Below are 19,999 nucleotides of genomic sequence, written 5' to 3' on the forward strand. Positions count from 1 at the left end.
ATGTGTTTGTTGCATCATGTTTACCATGTGCATCATGTGTCTTGTCAAAATATGTGCCTACTGCATATGCATCAAAAAGGATTTATGATAAAAGAGATGCTCACATTCACAAAATAATTGCAAGACACTAACTTAAAGACATAATTCAATGAAGACAAAAAGTGAGTCATTAAAGACAATGTCATTAATGACTCACCCTCATGTCGCTCCAAACTCGCAAGACCTCCGTTCATCTTCGGAACCCAGTTTAAGATGTTTTATATTTAGTCTGAGAGCTTGCTGACCCTTCATTTAAAATCTATATACTGTCCATGTCCAGAAAGGCAACAAAAACATCATCAAAGTAGTCCATGTGACATCAGTGGGCCAGCCAGAATGCGCCGAAGCATCGAAAATACACCCCGGTCCAAAAACAACAAAAACTACGACCCCATTCAGCATTGTCTTCTCTTCTGGTTCTGTTGTGAAACGCCATGCACAAAACTGAAGTCACGTGACTGCAGTGACGCGGCTGACGTGTTATCTGGTGCTCCCCAGCTTTTTTTCTTTTTTTTGTGTGCCCGGGCTTTGTTTACAGTCTAAGGGAGACGCACTCCGTAAGACTGATAAAAAACACTTCGCAAACATGTCTGAGGATAACACCTCAGCCGCATCACTCCAGTCACGTGACTTTAGGAGAAGAGAAGACAATGCTGAACAAAGACATATTTTTTGTTATTTTTGGACCGAAATGTATTTTCAATGCCTCAACACACTCCAACTGACCCACTGATGTAACATGGACCACCCCGACTATGTTTCTATTACCTTTCTGGACATGGACAGCATACCATACACAGACTTCCAATAAAGGGTCAGCAAGGTCTTGGACTAAATCTTAAATATCTTAAACTCTGTTCCGAAGATGAACGGAGGTTTTACGAGTTTGGATTGACATGAGGGCGAGTCATCAATGACACCATTTTCTGGCAAACGCAAGCGTCTCGTTTATCACAAACCCCCCTAAAGCGTCCGCAGCAGGCCCGTACCTCGACATCTCGTTTGATGCACATAAGTTTACATGACTTGCCGAACACATATTTTGAAATGACAAGCCACACACAATGGGCTACATACATGTTATGATGAACTTCGCATCGTGCACCCTCGAAAAAGTCGTCACCGGTCGCCACTGCAACTTACTATTTTAAATATTATCTACACTTTAACTTACCAAATTAAAAAAATTCAACTTTAAATTGTTGCATTAACTTACAAACGCAAGTTAAAGTTCGATCAAGTTAAAGTTGCTGAACTTAATTTCTTCAGCACAGATTGTGTTGATATAAATTATGTGTTTCAATTATATGATTGTTCAAATGAAAAAAATCCAATACATTTGGGTTGGCATGAAAGCGAGTAAATTATGACACATTTTTATATCTGGGAGAACGATTCCCTTAATAGTCTAGTTTCTGACATTTTTATTGTTATCTCTTAATAGGAACACAAGTAAAGAAAATCGTGTTATGCGTAACACGGGGCTTACAGAGAGAGCCAAGTCACTTGAGATCCCCGGTTAGTGAAGCAAGGGCGTTAGCTAAACTAATAAACATTAAATTATTAATCATGACCTTTCCAGCCACTCAGCTAAGCCAGAGGTCCATAAGGGAGATGGGTGGAGGTCGAACTTCCTGTTTTGTCGTCACATTGCTCTTGCTCGAAGAAAGGGTGCAAGCAGACGGAACGCTCGCTGCCGTCCTTTTCTTCTCCATCTGATGATGAGAGATGACTTCCCGACAACTGCTCCTCTGTAAAAATGAACAGAAAATCTGCTGGGCATTTCACCAATTGACCCAAAAGGGAAAAATGTGTCTTTGTAATGTTCTGACTGACAGTTAATGCGTCTCTCTGAGATGAAATCATGCTTGTGCGCTATGCCAACAGAAACAAAAGCAAGACCCCCCCCCTCCCTCTCTCTCTCTCTGTCAGCACTTGAGGTTTAAGTCAAGTTTGGGGAACTACTTTTTATCCCTCCCCTAATACAGCACACACTGCCAGCTGCCAAGATAGGTTTCAAGAAAACACACTCGCATGTCGAAAACTATATCTCAGCAAGGCAGAATATATGAGTCAGAGCACTCCGATGCATTTTGCACTTATCGATGTGAACGTTTTGCAGATGACTATATTAACATAATGGCTTTCCACTTTTAATGTAGGTATAAAACTTCTAGCATTGATTTGGTCATGAACAATCCTGATATCCCGATCTTCACCAGTGACTCATCTGTGTACTCTTAAATATATAAGATTTGAAGTAGAATGTTAAAACAAAAAACTTGTTTAACGGCATTGATGCGGGTTTATATTTAAGGAAATATGAGATGTGTTTATATCTGCTCTGATTTATCCACATGCTTTCTTTTATTTAACTGTTGTTTGAAGGACAATTATTCTTTTTGTATGATAAACACAGAGCTAAGTAATGACATCATTTCTATAGTGTAATACGCTGGATGATTTATTATGAAACCATGTAGGGCCCATGCAGCTTGCTTATAAAAAGCCAAAAAACATAGTCTCTCGTGGCTTAAGAAATGTGTTAAAAAATGTGTGTGTGTGTGTGTGTGTGCACAGAGAGAAAAGAGAGAGAGAGCAGTGGAGGCAGAGATAATGGCCATTATTAATGGCAATATTAATGGCAAGACAGCACTTGCCAGCTTTCTAATGACCATTTATCATCCTTCTAGAAAATATTGATTATTGAATGAGACATGGTCAGATGAGCTAGGCAGGTTAAGCACGCCATGCAAAAAATAGTATGGTAAAAAACAATACTTATTTGCCTGATGTCTGCAAAGGCCAAAATGTGTGTTCCAGTATACAGTGTATATGTATATAGAGATGACTGCATTATCTGCTGAATGCTTCGGCATCTATTTTTACAAAACAAATGCAGCCCTACCATCTTAAAGGTACAGTGTCTAATTTCTGTAGTGTTAAAGGGATAGTTCACCCAAAAATAAAAATTCTGTCATCATTTATTCACCCTCATGTTGTTACAAACCTGTATACATTTCTTTGTTCTTATGAACACAAAGAAAGATATTTTGAGGAATGTTTGTAACCAAACTGCCCCATCAAAAGCCCCATTGGCATCCTTAATAGGAAAAAAGAATACTATGGAAGTAAATGGGACTCCCGGTCGGTTTGCAAACATTTGCTGAAGACATTGTAAGTAGTGCTTGTTAAAAAACTGTAGGCAAAATTTTAGAGTGTTTTGGGTTGTTGCGAGGGCATTGCTATGTTAAAGGGACGGGCATACCTTTTTTCCGCATCTGGCTCAGCTTTCCAAGTATACTCATCGCGTGTGGCCGCGTTCGACGTGTACGCAATAAAAATTATTTCTTATTCAAATTATTACTCTACCAGGCCGTCAGAGCAGCACAACGTCGAAACATTTACAGTACATAAAAAATTGGATAGATGAAGAAAAATAGCGGATCCACCATTGGAAACAAACAGTTTAGAACAAACAACAAGAAAACAAAGAACAGGAATCAAATATCATGGTGACAAAAATGCTCCTCAGCTTTCTGTTATTGGAAGAAGTGAAAATAAAAGACGCAAAGACGATGGTGTGTGTGCAAACGCTGTCTATTGCCTTCGTGTAAATAACATTTTCACGCGCATGCGCTGTCGTAAGCTTTGTTTATAGTCACGTTTTGGTCCGCAACGCGAGTCTCCACTGATCGGGTGCGCGTCTCAACAAACGGACGTGACATTTATAGTTGACACACTAGCTGTTGCACTATTCTTTGAACCGCCAGGGGTGACGCAAGCAATCAAGTCAAAAACAAACACAAAGAAGAGGATAGAAGTCGTCGTCCGCTGGAACAACCCTGGTGCTTCTAACATCAGAACTAATTTCTGATAAACACACACCTTACTTGTCAAATGTCTTAAGAATAGGCACCAGAGCAATGTTTGTGGTAACCGTGGTATAAGAGAAATAATTGACTCCGGTCCTTTAAATTATTTGAAAATAATGCATTGCACCTTATTTTTTTTAGAATTGATTTGACAGAACGGCATGCTGTTTGACAGATATCCGTGAAGAGATACGTCACAGGCTTGCCTGCTCGGACAGAACGGCTCGAGTTTGGTCATTTTCGGATGCGGAGCTGCGTGCACAGTTACACAACAAATAGCCGTGCACACCTCCACGCGAAATGGGGTCTCAAGCACCCAACGCGCACGACCACCCACTCCGCGTTGACGTCATTTTTGCAGCGCGCACCAGCACACCCATGCAGACGCGTCGGGTAAAATTATGTTTACTTAATAAACATTGGCTTAGAAGTTTAGGTAGCTTTTAGCATGTTAAGGGCCGGTCACACTACACATTTTGTTCTATTAACTTCCATTCATATGCATGCGAATGTGTCAGACAGGAAATGCAAGCTCGTGTGAAGATATTTTGCTGCATACCAAAGTTCAAGATTGGTAAACTCTATCCTGCGAATTCGTATCATATGAAGACCATAACCATATGTGACCAGTAGAAAACCAGTACGTCACGACAGGAACTTTATTTCTAATAAAAAGCAATGATGGATGAAGCGCTCCCCGCCCATATCCCAAAGCAACATCCGAAAAATATTATACTGCCCCATTTTCTCTGTTAGGGTGTTCTGGTATCTAGCTTGTGGTCAAAGTCCAACCCTGCGTACGAAATCCCATACTGTGAGAGTATGTACTGAATTAGATAAAGTCCTCACTGACCGTTAAAACAGTACGTATAGTAAAAATATGAGTAGTGTATCCGCCTTATTGATACATCACATGACATAAGTCGTCATAACAACAAGCGAGCCATTAACTTGATGTTAGTTTGATTAAACAAGCGCAATTTAACCATAATTTATCACAATTGTTTTCCAACTGTTTTCATTTTTGAAAATGAACACGTCACGTCCTTATTTTTTAATCATTTAAACTCAAAATCAACACGAAATGACACATAATATGTTAAATAGGATAACACAAAACAATGTGTTAAAATTAACACATTCTTTCTTAGAGTGTAGATACTATTAGATATTATTCATACTGTACTAATGAGTACATGATCCTTGTAAAACTGTTACGTTTAAACCTTCAATGAGAGGCTAGTTGTCTCTTCTACCAGGTAAAAACTGTACGATGGATCACTTTAAAATAGTGACAGCACACCTTTAGTCAATATAATCAACATAGGAGGTTCTGTCAAACAGCATGCCGGTTTTGACTATGTAAACATTTAGCAGGCTGGTGAGAAGTTATCATCTTTATAGAGGAACTCATCCACAGCTTGCGCTCTTACTGTGGGACGCATGGCTGACAAAGATGTTTCTCATCCATATAAAAATCAACCCGAAATGCAAGTCTAATATTAAGTTATTTAAGCCCATATTTATGCCACATCATAACAAAAGTGTAATTGGCTTTAACTGTAGTGCTGAAATGCTGAGACCCAAATGTCTTTGTATATTTGCGTTCCTCTTTTTATGAAAGATGATTGGGTCCAAGAAAAACACTTTCTCAAACATTTCTTCTAAAAATTTTTTTTGATAATGACATGTCTGACTAGAAGACGAAGGATTAAATACCTGTGAAAGATGGAATGATGCCAGAGGGTGGTATATATAAACAACACTGAGACGTAAGCCAACTATGCCGAGAGCAAAAGCCCTGACGGAGCAAACTCACACCTGCAAGCTTTCTGCAGCGGCCCCTATGTGCACACTCGAGGAGAAAGAGATAGTCAAGTGCTGATAAGATAAGACATTTCCCACATTTATGAGGCTAAATTGAAAACTACTGTTTGAATAGATCAGGTCCTAAATGAATTCTATGAGCTATTTGATATATATAGTAAAGGAGCACTTAATGAAGTGCACAATATGCATTGATGAATCACTTTTATACTTTTATATACCTTTTCTTTTTATCCCCCTAATCTACACTTTTCTTTTTATCAGTCATCATTAAAACCTAGATGTCAGCACTGTATTTTTAAAACACTGTGTTTACACGTAATTACTAGAAACAATAAAACCACAGAGTGGACGTTGTCCACATTGTGAGTATGTATGTACACAGACTTGCGTGTGTATTGTGGTAGGGGCATAATTTGACAAAATTGACATACAGTATAACCACCCATGGAGCAAAAATCACTGTAACAACAAATAGTTTAGTTTGTAGAAAATCATTATTTTAATAAATACGCAGTAATTTTAATAAAATCAGTTGGTCTGGAAAAAGAAAACAAATATTCTTAGACCACCTGATTTTATTATTTTTGTAGTGTTTATATTTGTGTCTGTGTGTGTGTTGTACTCGTCTGTTGTTGACAGTACACAAGGTTAAGACACACCCTGGGCTCAAAGGCCTGGGAATGAAAGGTTTGGTGGCAATACAAAATAATGCACAGTCATCACAGGTGAAAGATTTGTCGAATTATGAAATAATTTAGATTTTGTCAGAATTATAATTGGAACATTTTAATTTTTTGTGAAACGTTTCATTTGCAGAACTGGACATTTTTGGGATTAAATCTATTTTATTACTATTTAATTCCTTTAAGCAAATGTTTGCTAACTGAAAATGCAACTTCTATGATTTTAGCTTTGTGTATTACCAAAAGACACTTAGTTCCTAGGGTTAGTTAATCCCCAAAAAATTATCTTTATTTACTTAGGCCATGTTGGGGAAATTTGGCTCTGCAATAACATAATAATTGTATCAATTTCATTTAAAACACATTGACTGTCTTCACATGATGCCAGTATGTCACCGATATGTCACTAAGAGTGGTAAGGATTACTTTTGTATTACATATTTCAACTTTCAAAGTTGTGGAAACCGCTGACTTTATATACATCACAGAGCACTGGGGTTTTTGCAAAAAAAAAATTCTAATTGTCCAACATATTGGATTTGTGGTTGTTCATAGCCATAGCATGGGTGGAGTGGTTGACCCAAAAAAGCAATTTAATCACAAATTAGATATGTTCATCAAATACATTCGCTTCAAATCTGCTTAATCCCGGCCGCAGACAATTCAGAAATACCTCTTTGTTTGCAGAAACAAAATGTCACATCCATTTTTCAGCAAAGTCTCTAAGTGCACAGAAGATGAATTGGATGAATGACAGCGCGCAAAACAACTTTGTAACCGTTTTCTATGTCTTGCCCAAAGAAGTGGATTTTTTTTAAAAGTGGAGGTTTTTGCAAAAAATTTGAATGCACTTAGAGGGTTTTGCAGCTAAATACAGTCAAAATATGTTAAATAATGAAATGACTAAAGTGATATGGGAAAATAATTCATTTCCATTACTGTCTAATAACCAGTGTTGGGGAAAGTTACTTTTCTTAAAGTTATATTTTAGGGCCTTTATTTGGATGGTATTGTAGTAGAGAGTTGACAGGAAAGTGTTGGGTGGAGACAGGGAAGCAGGATCGGCAAAGGACCGCAGAGATGGAAATCGAACTCGGGTCGCGGTGACCCCACTGGCGCTATTTGTCGACACACTGACCATGGGGCTATCGGTGCCGACGAAAGTTACTTTTAAAAGTAATGCATTACAATATTAAGTTACTCTCCAAAAAAGTAACTAATTGCGTTACTTAGTTACTTTTCATGGAAAGTATATGCTTTTATTACTTTTGCGTTACTTTTTCTTACTTGGCTGAGGCTTGGTCTCTTTCAGGCCTTGCAGGTGTTTTTATGATCGCAAAAATGTCAAGCTCTGGCCTACCGTCGCGGTTTCTGACTCGAACTGTTCCTGGTCAGGCGCACAGAGTGCATAATTCTACGTTAATATGTTCAGTTTAATTCAGTACATTATCATTCTTTTTAAATTGAATTAATTAAACTGAAAAGTAACTCCCATTACTTTTTTTTTTAAAGTAACTCAAATATTAATGTGTACATTTATAAAGTAATGCGTTACTTTACTCGTTACTTCAGAAAAGTAATATTACGTAATGCGCGTTACCTGTAATGCGTTACTCCCAACACTGCTAATAACCTTTTTATTGCCATTAAACTTAAATTACTGAAGCTAAGCATAAGAGCCTGATTAAAACTTTAATTTACAAGAAACCATGTCAGACGCACTTAGGGGCCGATCACACCAAACGCGTTTAATGCAGTTGCAGGCGCCTTCCTTGAATAATTTTCTATGGGCAGTGAGCAGTATGCGCGCTGTTTATCTGTGCCGAACCCCTTGCGTTATTTGTCGCCTACCGCAGCACGTACTTTTGAATGAGCGCTGAGAGCAGAAAACCGCTTGATGTCATTCGCGTCCTTCCATTGTCCAATCGAATAAGGGGAACGGCGGGCCTTCCGTTGTTGTGACAAAAGTTTACAGTTGCTTGAAACAACTGGACTGCACGCGCTCACTGTCTCCTGTGTGTTTGTGCCGACTCGGTGGTTGCCTAGCAATATAAAAAGCTGCTGCACTGCTCTTTTTTAAAGTGACCAAAACAAAGGCAGTGCAGCACGCCTTGCGTTTCTAAGTGTTTAAAACGCGTTTGGTGTGATTGGGCCCCTAGATGGGTTTAGATGCAAAACTTTCACATTAATGATGATTACAGTGATTGTGCCATTCATTGACATACAACAGTGGTTTTCCTGACCTCTTCACAAAGTTCATTCGGTAGAAAATTGTACAAGGGCCAATTAGCAATGACCGATCCTAATAAATAATTCAAAGAACAAGATTACCTGTTGAAGATTAGTTGCAACAACCTATGATTATAGAAACCAAAAAAGCTTACTCTTCAAAGTTACGATTTGTTCCACTTGTCAATCATTCTTAGCTGAATTTAGTATTTCTCCTGCAGCAGAAAGTGACAGCTAGATTACACACACGTATGACCTGAGCTGATGATTACGCACCTAATTCTTCAGTAGTCAATCAAAAAGGTGAAAAATTCAACACCTAAAAAAGGTAACCAGGTCGACTCTAATACAGTATAAAATGGGTTATAGCACAAATTTCCCAAACTTTTGTCATTATCGCCTTGATGGCAATGCATTAGTTAAATGAAGCGTTTATCTAACAGCAACAATGAGACAATAAGTAAAAAGCATTAGTCCGGTGCTGACAGGAGCTTCCTTAGTGGGCTGCCTCACCTTAAATGAGTGTGTTTACCCTCACTGTGTTTGAAGTTTGTGTTTATTTCCCTGTCTGTCAGAGATGGTCATTTAACAGTTCACACACAGACTAACGCAAACATACGCATGCTAAAACACACGCCCCGCGCGGCAACACATTTACTCACAAATGCAAAATATCCAACAAACAACATTAATGGATCTCCGTTCAACCCAAGCGTTTCCAGCAAATATGTCCTCCATACAGGATACACTCAACCATAAACTTACCAGCCCCGATGAGATCACTTCTAGGAAGATGAACCCTGTTAAAGCCAATAAAATCGCTTATTTTTAAGGACGAGCATGTTTTAAAAACACATTGCCAAACCTCTGTCAGAAAGAATCGAAAACTCTTGCGTCGACTCGTTTTGCTTACATTCCATCTTAAACTCGCCATTACAGTCAAATCAAGAACATTTTATTCTTTAGCATGCATAGATCTCATAGATAACCGCTCTGTACGAACTGAAAAAATCCCCTTTGTAGGACTGGTAAAACCAGACATGGGGGAGAGCCAAAGAAAGACATGCAAACAGATGCACAAAGCACATAGACAAACACACACTAGCACAAATGCACACATTGCCATAGACTCTCTCTCATAATCCGTCACCTTCAGAAACCTGTATTATGAAAGGACACATGTCCCTTTTCTTTCCGTATCCTCTTTCTGATATACCCAAATCATGAGTGTCGCCCTGTCCATCCTTTATAAAGAATAGACCTCATTGTAACTGGGCAAGGGCAGGGGCAGGTGCTTAGTGGTAGCCCCCAGGCCACAGGTTCAGATGTATTAGGAACATATGGAGGGAAGGGTGGAGGTTGCATAGGGGTTGGGATGGGTTGCTTCTGTGCAGTCGCAATACCACAAAGGATTCATTCATGGCCATAGTGTTCGACATGTGGAGATGCCACAAGCGACGAAACAGACAGCGGGCAGAGTTCGTGTCCGCAGTTTAGAGGAACAATGATCCACACTTCACATTTTGAATGCAAGGGTGGTGATCACAAAGTAATTAAATGGATGATGGACATGTTGTATTTGGATCCCCCGAAGCAGCTTTGATATTTAAATATTATATTAATTATTAAAATAGTGCACTGGTTTTCATTGCATGTGTTTCCTATCATCTGCTGGTATTACAGTCACAATTATGACTAACCCAATGAAAAACTGCATCCGACTCATACACATGGACTTCGCTAAAAGACAAAACTCACCAAGAGTAACAGCACTTTTTCAATTGCGAAGCAAGAAAGATAAATTAAATAAAATGTGTGTGTGGGTTTGTACATGCGTACGTGCTGACAAATATGGTCATGTGACAGTGATTGATTGTTAAAAGTGACTGATTTCATCATACCTTGATTAGAGATAACACCCTTATAAAGAAAATGTGGAAAATAAAACACGCCAATATGAAAATAAAAACAGAAGACATGCAGAACGACTAAGCGTACAATGATTTGTGATGTTCACCACAAAAAAAAACTAGAAATTAACTGATAATCAGCCTAACAGACAGTAAGCAACAACAACAGGCGTGTTTTAAGGCACAAAGGCAACACAGTGGACAATTTACAGCTGCAAGCCGTCATAAGCTAGCTGTGAATACCTCAAGGTTACGCAAAGGTTGTATACTGATGTTCGTAAAGCGCCATAAACACAAGTTCATGACAGCTCTCCTCATTACACGTCCGTTCCTGATAGCGCTGTAGATCCAAGACTTAGTTTACTGCTGTAAACCGGGCCACGCGCCCCCATGAGCACTGGGCAGCATAAATACCGGTACCTACGTACCACCCTCATACCAAAGAGCATGTGAATACTCGGTTGTGCACAGAGCTGCTGCCAGGTATTCTGTTTGTGCTGCGTTTAATTTTAGGGATGCAGTCACGTCAAACTCCCTCTGCTTTTGTGTAAGAGGTTTCTAGGGCCTCCTGTCAGCTGTTGCCGTTGTTGGCTCCGATACAAAACTTCAGTTTCCAGTAAACAGCATGACAAACTGAGAAACAAAGTGTGCGATGAAGAGGCAGAGCATGTCTGACAAATAAACGAACGGATATGCTCTTAAAAATAAAGACTATTCTAGGTTATTCTCTGCAAAGAATCTTTTGTGGATATGAAAGGTTCTGCAGATGTTAAAGGTTCTGTATGGAACCATAAAGCCTGACAAAGAACCTCTAACTTTTATTTTTAAAAGTGTAGACAGTTGAGAGGCACAGTGCAACATTTAGGATTCCCAAAATGTTTGGTTCTTACAGATCACGCCATACAAAGATAACCAATTAGCTTTTACAGGCTGCATTTGGTTGTTGTATTATTCATATTGCGATATTAAGGTCAGGTGCCCCATTTGTTTAAGGTGGACAGTAATGTTGGATATCTCTGAACTGAGATGGTACGTGTACTTAAAAGGAGGGTTCTTTGCAGTGATGCCATTTTTGGTCCCAAAAACAATTTCTTTGTCAAATGTTCCCAAAGGAACCATTTCTTTCAAACCTTTTTATAAATCCTTTCTCCACTGCAAGAACTTTTTGTGCAACAGAAAGGCTTTAAAGGTTCCTTATATATCATCTGGCCTATCATCGAAATATGTTTTGGATGTCTATGAACGTGCAAGACAGGTGCAAGTAATTGACATATGAACTAAATTTAAATGTTGTCAATGTCAGCTAGGGTGAATAGCATAATATTAATATTGCTGCTATTGTGTTCTGTACAAACATTTGGACAAATTGTTGGTATTAATTTTTTTAACAAAATGCTAAGCCAACAGACCCTTCAAAGGGATAGTTTAGCCAAAAATGAATAATCATTTATTCACTCTCATGTTGTTGTTACAAACCTGTGTAAATTTCTTTGCTCTAATGAACACAAAGGAAAATATTTTGAGGAATTTTTGTAACCAAACCATTTATAAGTCCAATTCACTTCCATAGTATTATTTTTTCCTACTATGGAAGTGAATGATGCTCATGATCGGTTTGGATACAAACATTCCTCAAAATATCTTCATTTGTGTTAAATTTATACAGGTTTGTAACAATATGAGAGTAAAATCATTTTTGGGTGAACTATCCTTTTAAATTGAACCAAATGTTAAATAATTGTATGCTATGTTACAACAGTAAACCATGCAACGCCACCTAAACTAAATGTTACACTTTTACACAGTTCTGTGTGTTTATCAAAGTGGTGCAGCCGTACCTAGCAGTCCAAAGGGGCATCACACATCCATACCCTATTATATGTGCTGCTCTTGCAAGGACAGCGTTTCATCAAGCTTGTTGAACACACCTAAGGTAAGGTCAACCAAGTCAATGTTATGTTTATGAATTTGCTTAGTGTAACATTTTGAAAACCAATGTCAGCCTGCTATGGCTAGGTACTGTAACAAAGTTGGTGTGTACAAGGAATTCAAAACTTGATGTTTTCAAATAATGTACTAAAGCAGCCTGTAGTCAGTTTGTTTCACTCTTGCAGCTGCAGTAATAAAATAGGATAAAATGCAATCAAAAAGATCAAACAGCATGCACTGGAACAGCCTAAACATGCACTAGCAAGAAAAGGAGTTAAAAAAACTTTCAAATTGCAAAAAAATGTGTTAGGTGTGTTAGGTGCATTGATGTTGATTGATATTTGTTAATTGTTATTCACTGCAGCATAGTTTCACTTTTGTTTAATAATTTTTGAAAACAAACATATAGCCTACATGTAAACTTAATGTACCAAGAAACTCTTTGTTTGGTCCAGAATCATTAAATATCTCAAATGAGTTTCACCACGTACATATTAATTAACTACATTTTAAATAGCGTTTAACCTTGCACAGAGGTCCTGAGGACATCAACATTTAACGTTCAGAAGACGTCGTAAATAATTTCATACTCAGAGAAAATCTTTTCTCTCATACCTGGGAAACACATCTTCTGCACGTTTCTTTGCTTAATGGTTCGCTTACCTTGCACAGGTACCAACGTTATAAACTCCACGCCTGATAGACGTTCCCAGGGCAAACATTTGCCTTCGCGTACTCGCTCCTCCCCGCGGAGTCCCGGCGGCGAATCAAAAACGCGCACCCCACTCGCACTCCTTTTCAACGTGGGCTGTGGAGTTAAACTTGTGGTGGAGACGCGAGATCTTATCCACAGCAGTTACCTGATCGCGCTAGGATGGAGGGGCGAAACCCGATCGCCTGATGTGCTGCCTGAAACCCATAGGAGTGACTTATCAGGACGCGTTAAAAATGTCTTCTTCCTCGAGCGAGGTCATTGGTGCCGATGAGATCAAGAGGGAGAACGCAAGAGTACTGGAGAACCGTGGGAGTGTCAAGCTGTCACCGCTGGACCCCGCGGAGTTGTCTATGGAGAATACAACTTCAGTCTCGTCCATCGATGGAGTCCGAGCCGAACTTTTGGACTGCGCACCGGGCTCCCTGGCTTTCTCCCCCGAGCAGGTTGCGTGCGTCTGCGAAGCGCTGCTGCAGGGTGGAAACGTGGAGCGCTTGGCGAGGTTCCTCTGGTCACTGCCGCAGAGCGACCTGCTGCGGGGCAACGAGAGCATCCTTAAAGCGCAAGCCATAGTTGCGTTTCACCAGGCGCGCTACCAAGAGCTGTACTGTATTTTGGAGAATCACAGTTTCAGTCCGTCAAACCACTCGTCTCTCCAGGATATGTGGTACAAGGCGCGTTACACCGAAGCGGAGAAGGCGCGGGGTCGACCGCTGGGTGCCGTGGACAAGTATCGCTTACGCAGGAAATATCCTCTGCCTCGGACTATTTGGGACGGAGAGGAGACAGTGTATTGTTTTAAAGAGAGGTCCAGAAATGCCTTAAAGGATATGTATAAACGAAACCGATATCCCTCTCCGGCCGAAAAACGAAATCTGGCAAAAATAACAGGACTGTCTCTGACGCAAGTCAGCAACTGGTTCAAGAACAGGAGACAGAGAGATCGAAATCCCTCCGAAGCGCAGTCAAAAAGGTAGGACACAGTTTATATTTACGCATATTTTAGTGATTTTATCCAAAGCGCAATGCATTGAAGCTACAGGCATTTTATTAGTATGTGTAGCCTATTCCCTGGGAAACGAACTCATGACCTTGGTGCAATGTTTTACCAGTTGAGTTACAAGAACACACTATACGTCAAGTTATTTGTGTGGATATTATGCATTAGTTTAGGAGGCTCTTAGTGAAAATGGATGCGAGAACGCGCACTGATCTGGCCGTGGGCACGTTTCGTCAGTGTTTTGAAATACGAAGCTTAAATGAGGTGTAGTTTTTACAAACCTTGAGACCGTGACGCCTTTAGTTCGGCCCACACACAAGCCTCTATTTTATAAACTGGATAAGTATTCAATTAAACGTGTCGCATTAATTGGATAAGTAAAACAAAGACCCGACAAACATTTTAACAGGCAAAATACAGTCAAAACAGACCCTCGGTTTACCTTAGATATCATCAGTCATTACATTACCATAGCCATTGTCTGTGTTTGTTTCTGGATTTGAAGCCCATTGTCCCACCCTGATAATCAGACAGAGAGATCTCCACTCAATCTCCTGACGTGCCCAAAATCCTCTTCACAGCTTGAGGCTCTGAAGCAGATAAGGACGGATCTGTATGTGCAAACTTCTTGTTTGCTTTACAGAGTTTCATGCTGCGGTAGAAAATAGTTTTAAATCATCCCGCATGTGTTGCTTTATCATATACATAAATTCAAAGTCTTGTAAATAAGGGAAGTCAACTTTTTTTCCGTATGGGTCAGGATTGCTTTGACGCCGAGATAAATACTTATTGTGTGAACGGAGATGCTCATGAACTCCATATGTGCGCCGTATGGATGAAGAAACACTAACGGCTTGTCGTGTCAATAAGATCTTTGTATAGATGACTTGGCTGTTCTGGTCTCTGGACGATGCACCCGCAGCTGTCATGGTCTGTAAAGAGACCCACCAAATGCCTCCAAGAGCCAAGATGCTTTTATCTGTTTTTTGACCCCAGAGGGCAAGAGGTCCTCTCTGGAAATGATGACTGAGATATTTGCAGATTGTTTTTATTGTGAATACGTTTTTTAGAGCAGTACTTTTTATAGAGATGAACTACTGTTAAACATTTGGAGTATTATGGATTTGATAAGGTCTAATTTATTCTGTTTTATTACATTATAGTGCATAAGTGCTGCTGATGAAGCTATTAGTGGATTACCATAAAACCAAGATAATTGTTTTAAATTTGTATGCAATTTTTCCATATTGAAATATTGAACTATTTTTTTTAATTCACAGATTAAGGTGCAATGTTACAACTTAGTTCTCTTTTTTGCAGCCAACACAGCTTTGCAATGAATATGGATAATTTTCATAGTAGAATCTAAAATGGACAAAATAATTAAAAACAGAATTTGGGGTTTTTACATAAATGCATTTTATGTAAACACCAACAACTATGCTTTGAATTTGTTGACAATTAATAACATTAGCTGAATCGGTTTCTTACCAGACTGAGCATTAAGAACACAAGATTATTCAATAAACTACTCGTTTAATTCTATCATCACTTCATCTCCTGCCCGCTGTACTTCCCCTCCATCTCTGTTTTTGCCTCATGGTTGAGTAGAAGTGTTAACTCACAACAGAGTTAAGTATCTTTGACTAACGCACAAAGATCTATTGAGTCCTAGTGCAAGAACCAGCAAACTAGATCCCAAACCTGGATCTGCAGGATCATAGTTAGATAAATAATTTCTGGTGTAGTAGGCAGGATGATTGTTTGGACAAAGGACAAAGATTTTGGTTTTAACAAGGTGATTGATCTGTTTCATAAACCACATGTCTTTTTTCAGTGAGTCAGATGGCAATCACAGTACAGAAGATGAGTCCACTAAGGGCCAGGAGGATTTGTCACCACGTCCCCTGTCAAGCGGCTCTTCAAGCTCAGTCACACATGGAACAGCCCCCCCTACGCTTTATTCGGATGGAGGAACGACTGTCATTCAACAGATCGGAGATGTTAAGATGTCCTCACATGCAGCTGGAGGAATGGGTTTTAATGGCGACCTGGCAAGTGTGAATGCTCACTACATCAATGGTGGAGCCTATGTTCAGTCCCATAGTAACAATGCTCTCCTCAATGGACTTGGTGCCACAGGTGGCCATTTCTTTTCTCATCATAGCCAGGAGAGACTGTTGGGTGGGTCTTCTGTGTCATATGCTCCTTTCTCAATGGGGGTCTCTGAAACGTCCTCTGGAAAGCTGGAGGCCATGCAAACTCTCGTTTCCAGTGGTGAAGATGGAGTCATTTCTTCGGTGGTCTCTTTTGCTTCTGCCCCATCCACACCATCCACTACCTCAGGAGCTCTTCATCTTAGCGGTTACAGTGTAGTCAACCTCCCAGGTACTGAAACAACAATGGGTCTTCCTCCTCTGATGCTTGCACCATCCTCTACATCATCAAATCATGGTAGGAAGGCCTTTGCTATGTTATATATATTTGTTAAACATGTGACCCTGTCTGTGAAATCAAATTATGAGAGTAGGATTTCACTCATTGATTTATTTACTCAGTCAATATTAAATAGATCAAGGTTATATTTTCACCGAAATGTTCTTTACATTATGAAAAAGTCTTGGTTTGGGTTTTCACAGACTGAATCTCATATGCATACATATGCTGTGTACTGTAAATGTCGTCCTTTATGATTTATTTTACAATCCAATTGGGTACAGAAAGAAGTTGTAATTTTTCCTGCCACTTTTGATTTGAAACTGCAGACTCTGCTTCTCCGCGTCTCATGCATATTTCTTTGAAGATACAATTACAATGTGTAAAGTAGTCAGAACACTTCTAGTAAGCTCATAAGAGCGGGGTAATTACATCATCACTTTGGAGAATACTTTGACGGCACATTGTATATGGATAAGCTCGCCAAAAGTAACCGCAGTGCTTGGTGCAAAAAAGCTGAGGTCTCGCTAGAGAGCACAGAGGGTCATGGCCGGTTGGAGTGTATTGTGGGTAAAATCGTGAGAGGCATGTGGGGGTCCAGGTCAACTGGCTAGAGGATCATACCAAATGCAGGCCTCTCAACACTGTCCCCACCTCCTCTCCATGGCCCTAACCACTCACTAATGGTTCTTTCCATGAATATTTTATGGCCACATCAATAACAGCAAGGCTAGCTGTGTTCTGCTCCTCTCTCGCTCGTCTGTTTTATCCTTTAATATGCAGTTTACGAGCCACATAAAAACAAACCCACCCCTGGCTGAACTTTTGATTTAGAAGGAAAACAGTTGAGCACAAACGATCCAGCAAGAAAATGAAGATATTAAAATTGTTTAGCCAAAACCCTGTTTCCTTCTGCTCGTAATTTAAAAGGCAATTCAATAAAATAAGTCTTCATAAAAACGCAAAGTTTGATGTCCAGCGCCTCACTCAAAAATACAAAGAAACAATAGCAATTTCCTTTTAGTGGCGTTCTCGTCTCTGTAGTAAAGACTGGGGAGATATGGTTTCTGAACAATAGCAGAAAATCCAACGCTATCTCATGGCAATTCGTACGTATTTTATGAGTTGAGTAATTCGTACGACCACATTCATACATTTCTGTACGATTTGCCTTGACCCCTGTGTCATTGGGGTTAGGGGTGGGGTTTCAAAATGGTTTTTTATGATAATCGTACACTTTTGCATGATTAACTTTGTACGAATTCATAGGAATTAGCCATCTCGTAAAATATGTACAAATTCTCGTGAGATCAGGCTGGAAAATCTAATGGTTTTGGATTCCAGCAGTCTTCTCCAATAAGCAATGCTTGGGGAAACTAAAAAAAAATCATTAAAAATTCTCAAGATTTTTTGGCACAAAATTCTAAAGATTTTTGTGAGATGTAAAGAAAACAAAAAATTTGGTTCTAGTTTTGAGAAAGTAGGTATAGGGGGAGTACGGGGTGTGATTGTTTATCAGACATTTGTGCGAGCCTAATGGAAGAAAAGTGTCGGGCCACAAGCCAGAAGCTGTCACTGCAAGAGACATGTGCCAAGAACCACATTCTAGAATTACAAGGAAATCATAGCGAGTCTAACCGCAAACAGAAAAAGAAAAAGGTGTTTCATTTTACAGTTCACTAGAAAAGTTCAGAGCAAAAGAAAGAGAAATAAAGAGAGAGAGAAAAACAAGCGAATCACTTGGGATAGAAATTAAAGAGTCTTCTCTGGATAAACGTATCGCACCTTCGCCTCTCTCTCTTATACATTCAGTTGTTTTAAGTGGTAATGGTTATAGCAGCTATATAGCCAGCTAAAAATTGCATTACACGGGGGGAGGGAGTCTGGTTTATCTGGTTTGGCCCGGTCAAAGTGTTTCGGGTTACCTTGAAGTCACAGCACAATATATTCATTGGTTTAAAAAGCAAAAAAAGTAAAAAAGTCAAATCTTGAGCATGATGAGAACAAACCAAACTAAGTTTGTTGTACATTTGTTCCCCCACAGGCTCGGCTCCTTTGGGCAATGTGGTCAGCAACTCCCCCCAGCACTCGAGCCAAACTCTGCTCTACACCCAGACCGTCAAGCAGGAGCCTTTGGACGTGGCTGGAAGTTATACCTATCCCTCTGAAATACCCCTGGACCAAGGCGGCAATCTGGGCTACACAGCCTCCCTCTTCCTTTCTTCAAATCTTGGCTCTTCTTCATCCACCAGTGGTTCTCTCGGCCCTACAGTCACAGCCACCGTCACCTCTGCTCTCTCCGGCTCAGAAGTCCACCACACCCTGAATCAAACTGGACGGGGCCTCCAGGAAAACAATGGAATTCTGTCCTCAGACTACGGATCCCGAGGTGTCCGGTTGTCCCTGTCCAACAGCCTGCCGGTCCCCGCTAGGCCAGGAGAAGGTCCGGTTAGGGTTGTTTGTGGAGATCTGGACATGGAAGGTAAAGAGCTGGCTAAGCTGCAGACCGTACAAATGGAAGATGACGGAAGTGACCTATGATTTGTGCATTAGCAATCAAAACTGGTTTTGTCGCATTGCATCGTGGCGTAATAACAAGGACCCCGCAAGCACAAATCAAAGCTTCAAAGCCTAATGGTGGATTTTAGTAGTGAAACAATGTGAACAGTGCCTTTTTGTCCTAAGTTGCACTAAGAGGGCTGCAAACATACCAGGCAATGCACTGACCTTTTGAAGATTATTTAGCTGCACTGTCTTCACGCTCACCTCATAAAAATATAAGACTGAAAGACGGACCCATTAAAGCACAATGCAAATGTGCTCTGAATCAAAATGCAAAAACTGTAGCCTTACAGGAATTTCTTTTAAGAGGACGTTATTGAAGCACATGTGTTTTTGTTGTTGTCGTTGTTGGTCTTTTGTATTTAAATTCTTTAAGTGTGATTATACAAATGCGATAAAGCTTATTTTGTTATGTTTGACTTTTGAGGATTTTTGTGTTATAATTTTTGTGATTCAAACTTATATGCATTGATACGCATCCCGGTGTGGAAATTGTTTTTTTTTTTAAATATGTAATCTTTAGCGAAACGTGCCTTCCACATAAACTGTCAATATGCAAGGAAGCGATAAGAGCGAAGTTAAACATGCATCTTATTTGTTCGCAAGAAATCATCAAAAGTAATTCAAGTATGGAGTGCTTGTTTTTCTCTGTTGTATTTTCAAATGACTTGGACGTGTTGATATGTCTACTTCAGTTTCGGTTCACACTTTCTTTAGAATTAAGCCCAACACAGAGTTTGCCGCAGGACGCCCAAATATAAATATACAAACATATGCACTGTACATACTGCAAG

The 19,999-nt window shown here is 39.8% G+C and overlaps 1 protein-coding gene across 1 annotated transcript; it reads left to right on the top strand.

Annotated features, from left to right (window-relative positions):
* Nucleotides 1-13,156: 13,156 nt before the first annotated feature.
* On the top strand, nt 13,157-19,624 carry six4b (SIX homeobox 4b). The gene is made up of 3 exons (XM_055185914.2): nt 13,157-14,180; nt 16,045-16,661; nt 18,688-19,624. The coding sequence occupies exons 1-3, from the start codon at nt 13,396-13,398 to the stop codon at nt 19,182-19,184; spliced, it is 1,899 nt and encodes a 632-aa protein (XP_055041889.1). The 5' UTR covers nt 13,157-13,395; the 3' UTR covers nt 19,185-19,624.
* The last annotated feature ends 375 nt before the right edge of the window (nt 19,625-19,999 follow it).

Source organism: Misgurnus anguillicaudatus, chromosome 18 (genome assembly GCF_027580225.2).
Source record: "Misgurnus anguillicaudatus chromosome 18, ASM2758022v2, whole genome shotgun sequence".
Lineage (NCBI taxonomy): Eukaryota > Metazoa > Chordata > Actinopteri > Cypriniformes > Cobitidae > Misgurnus > Misgurnus anguillicaudatus.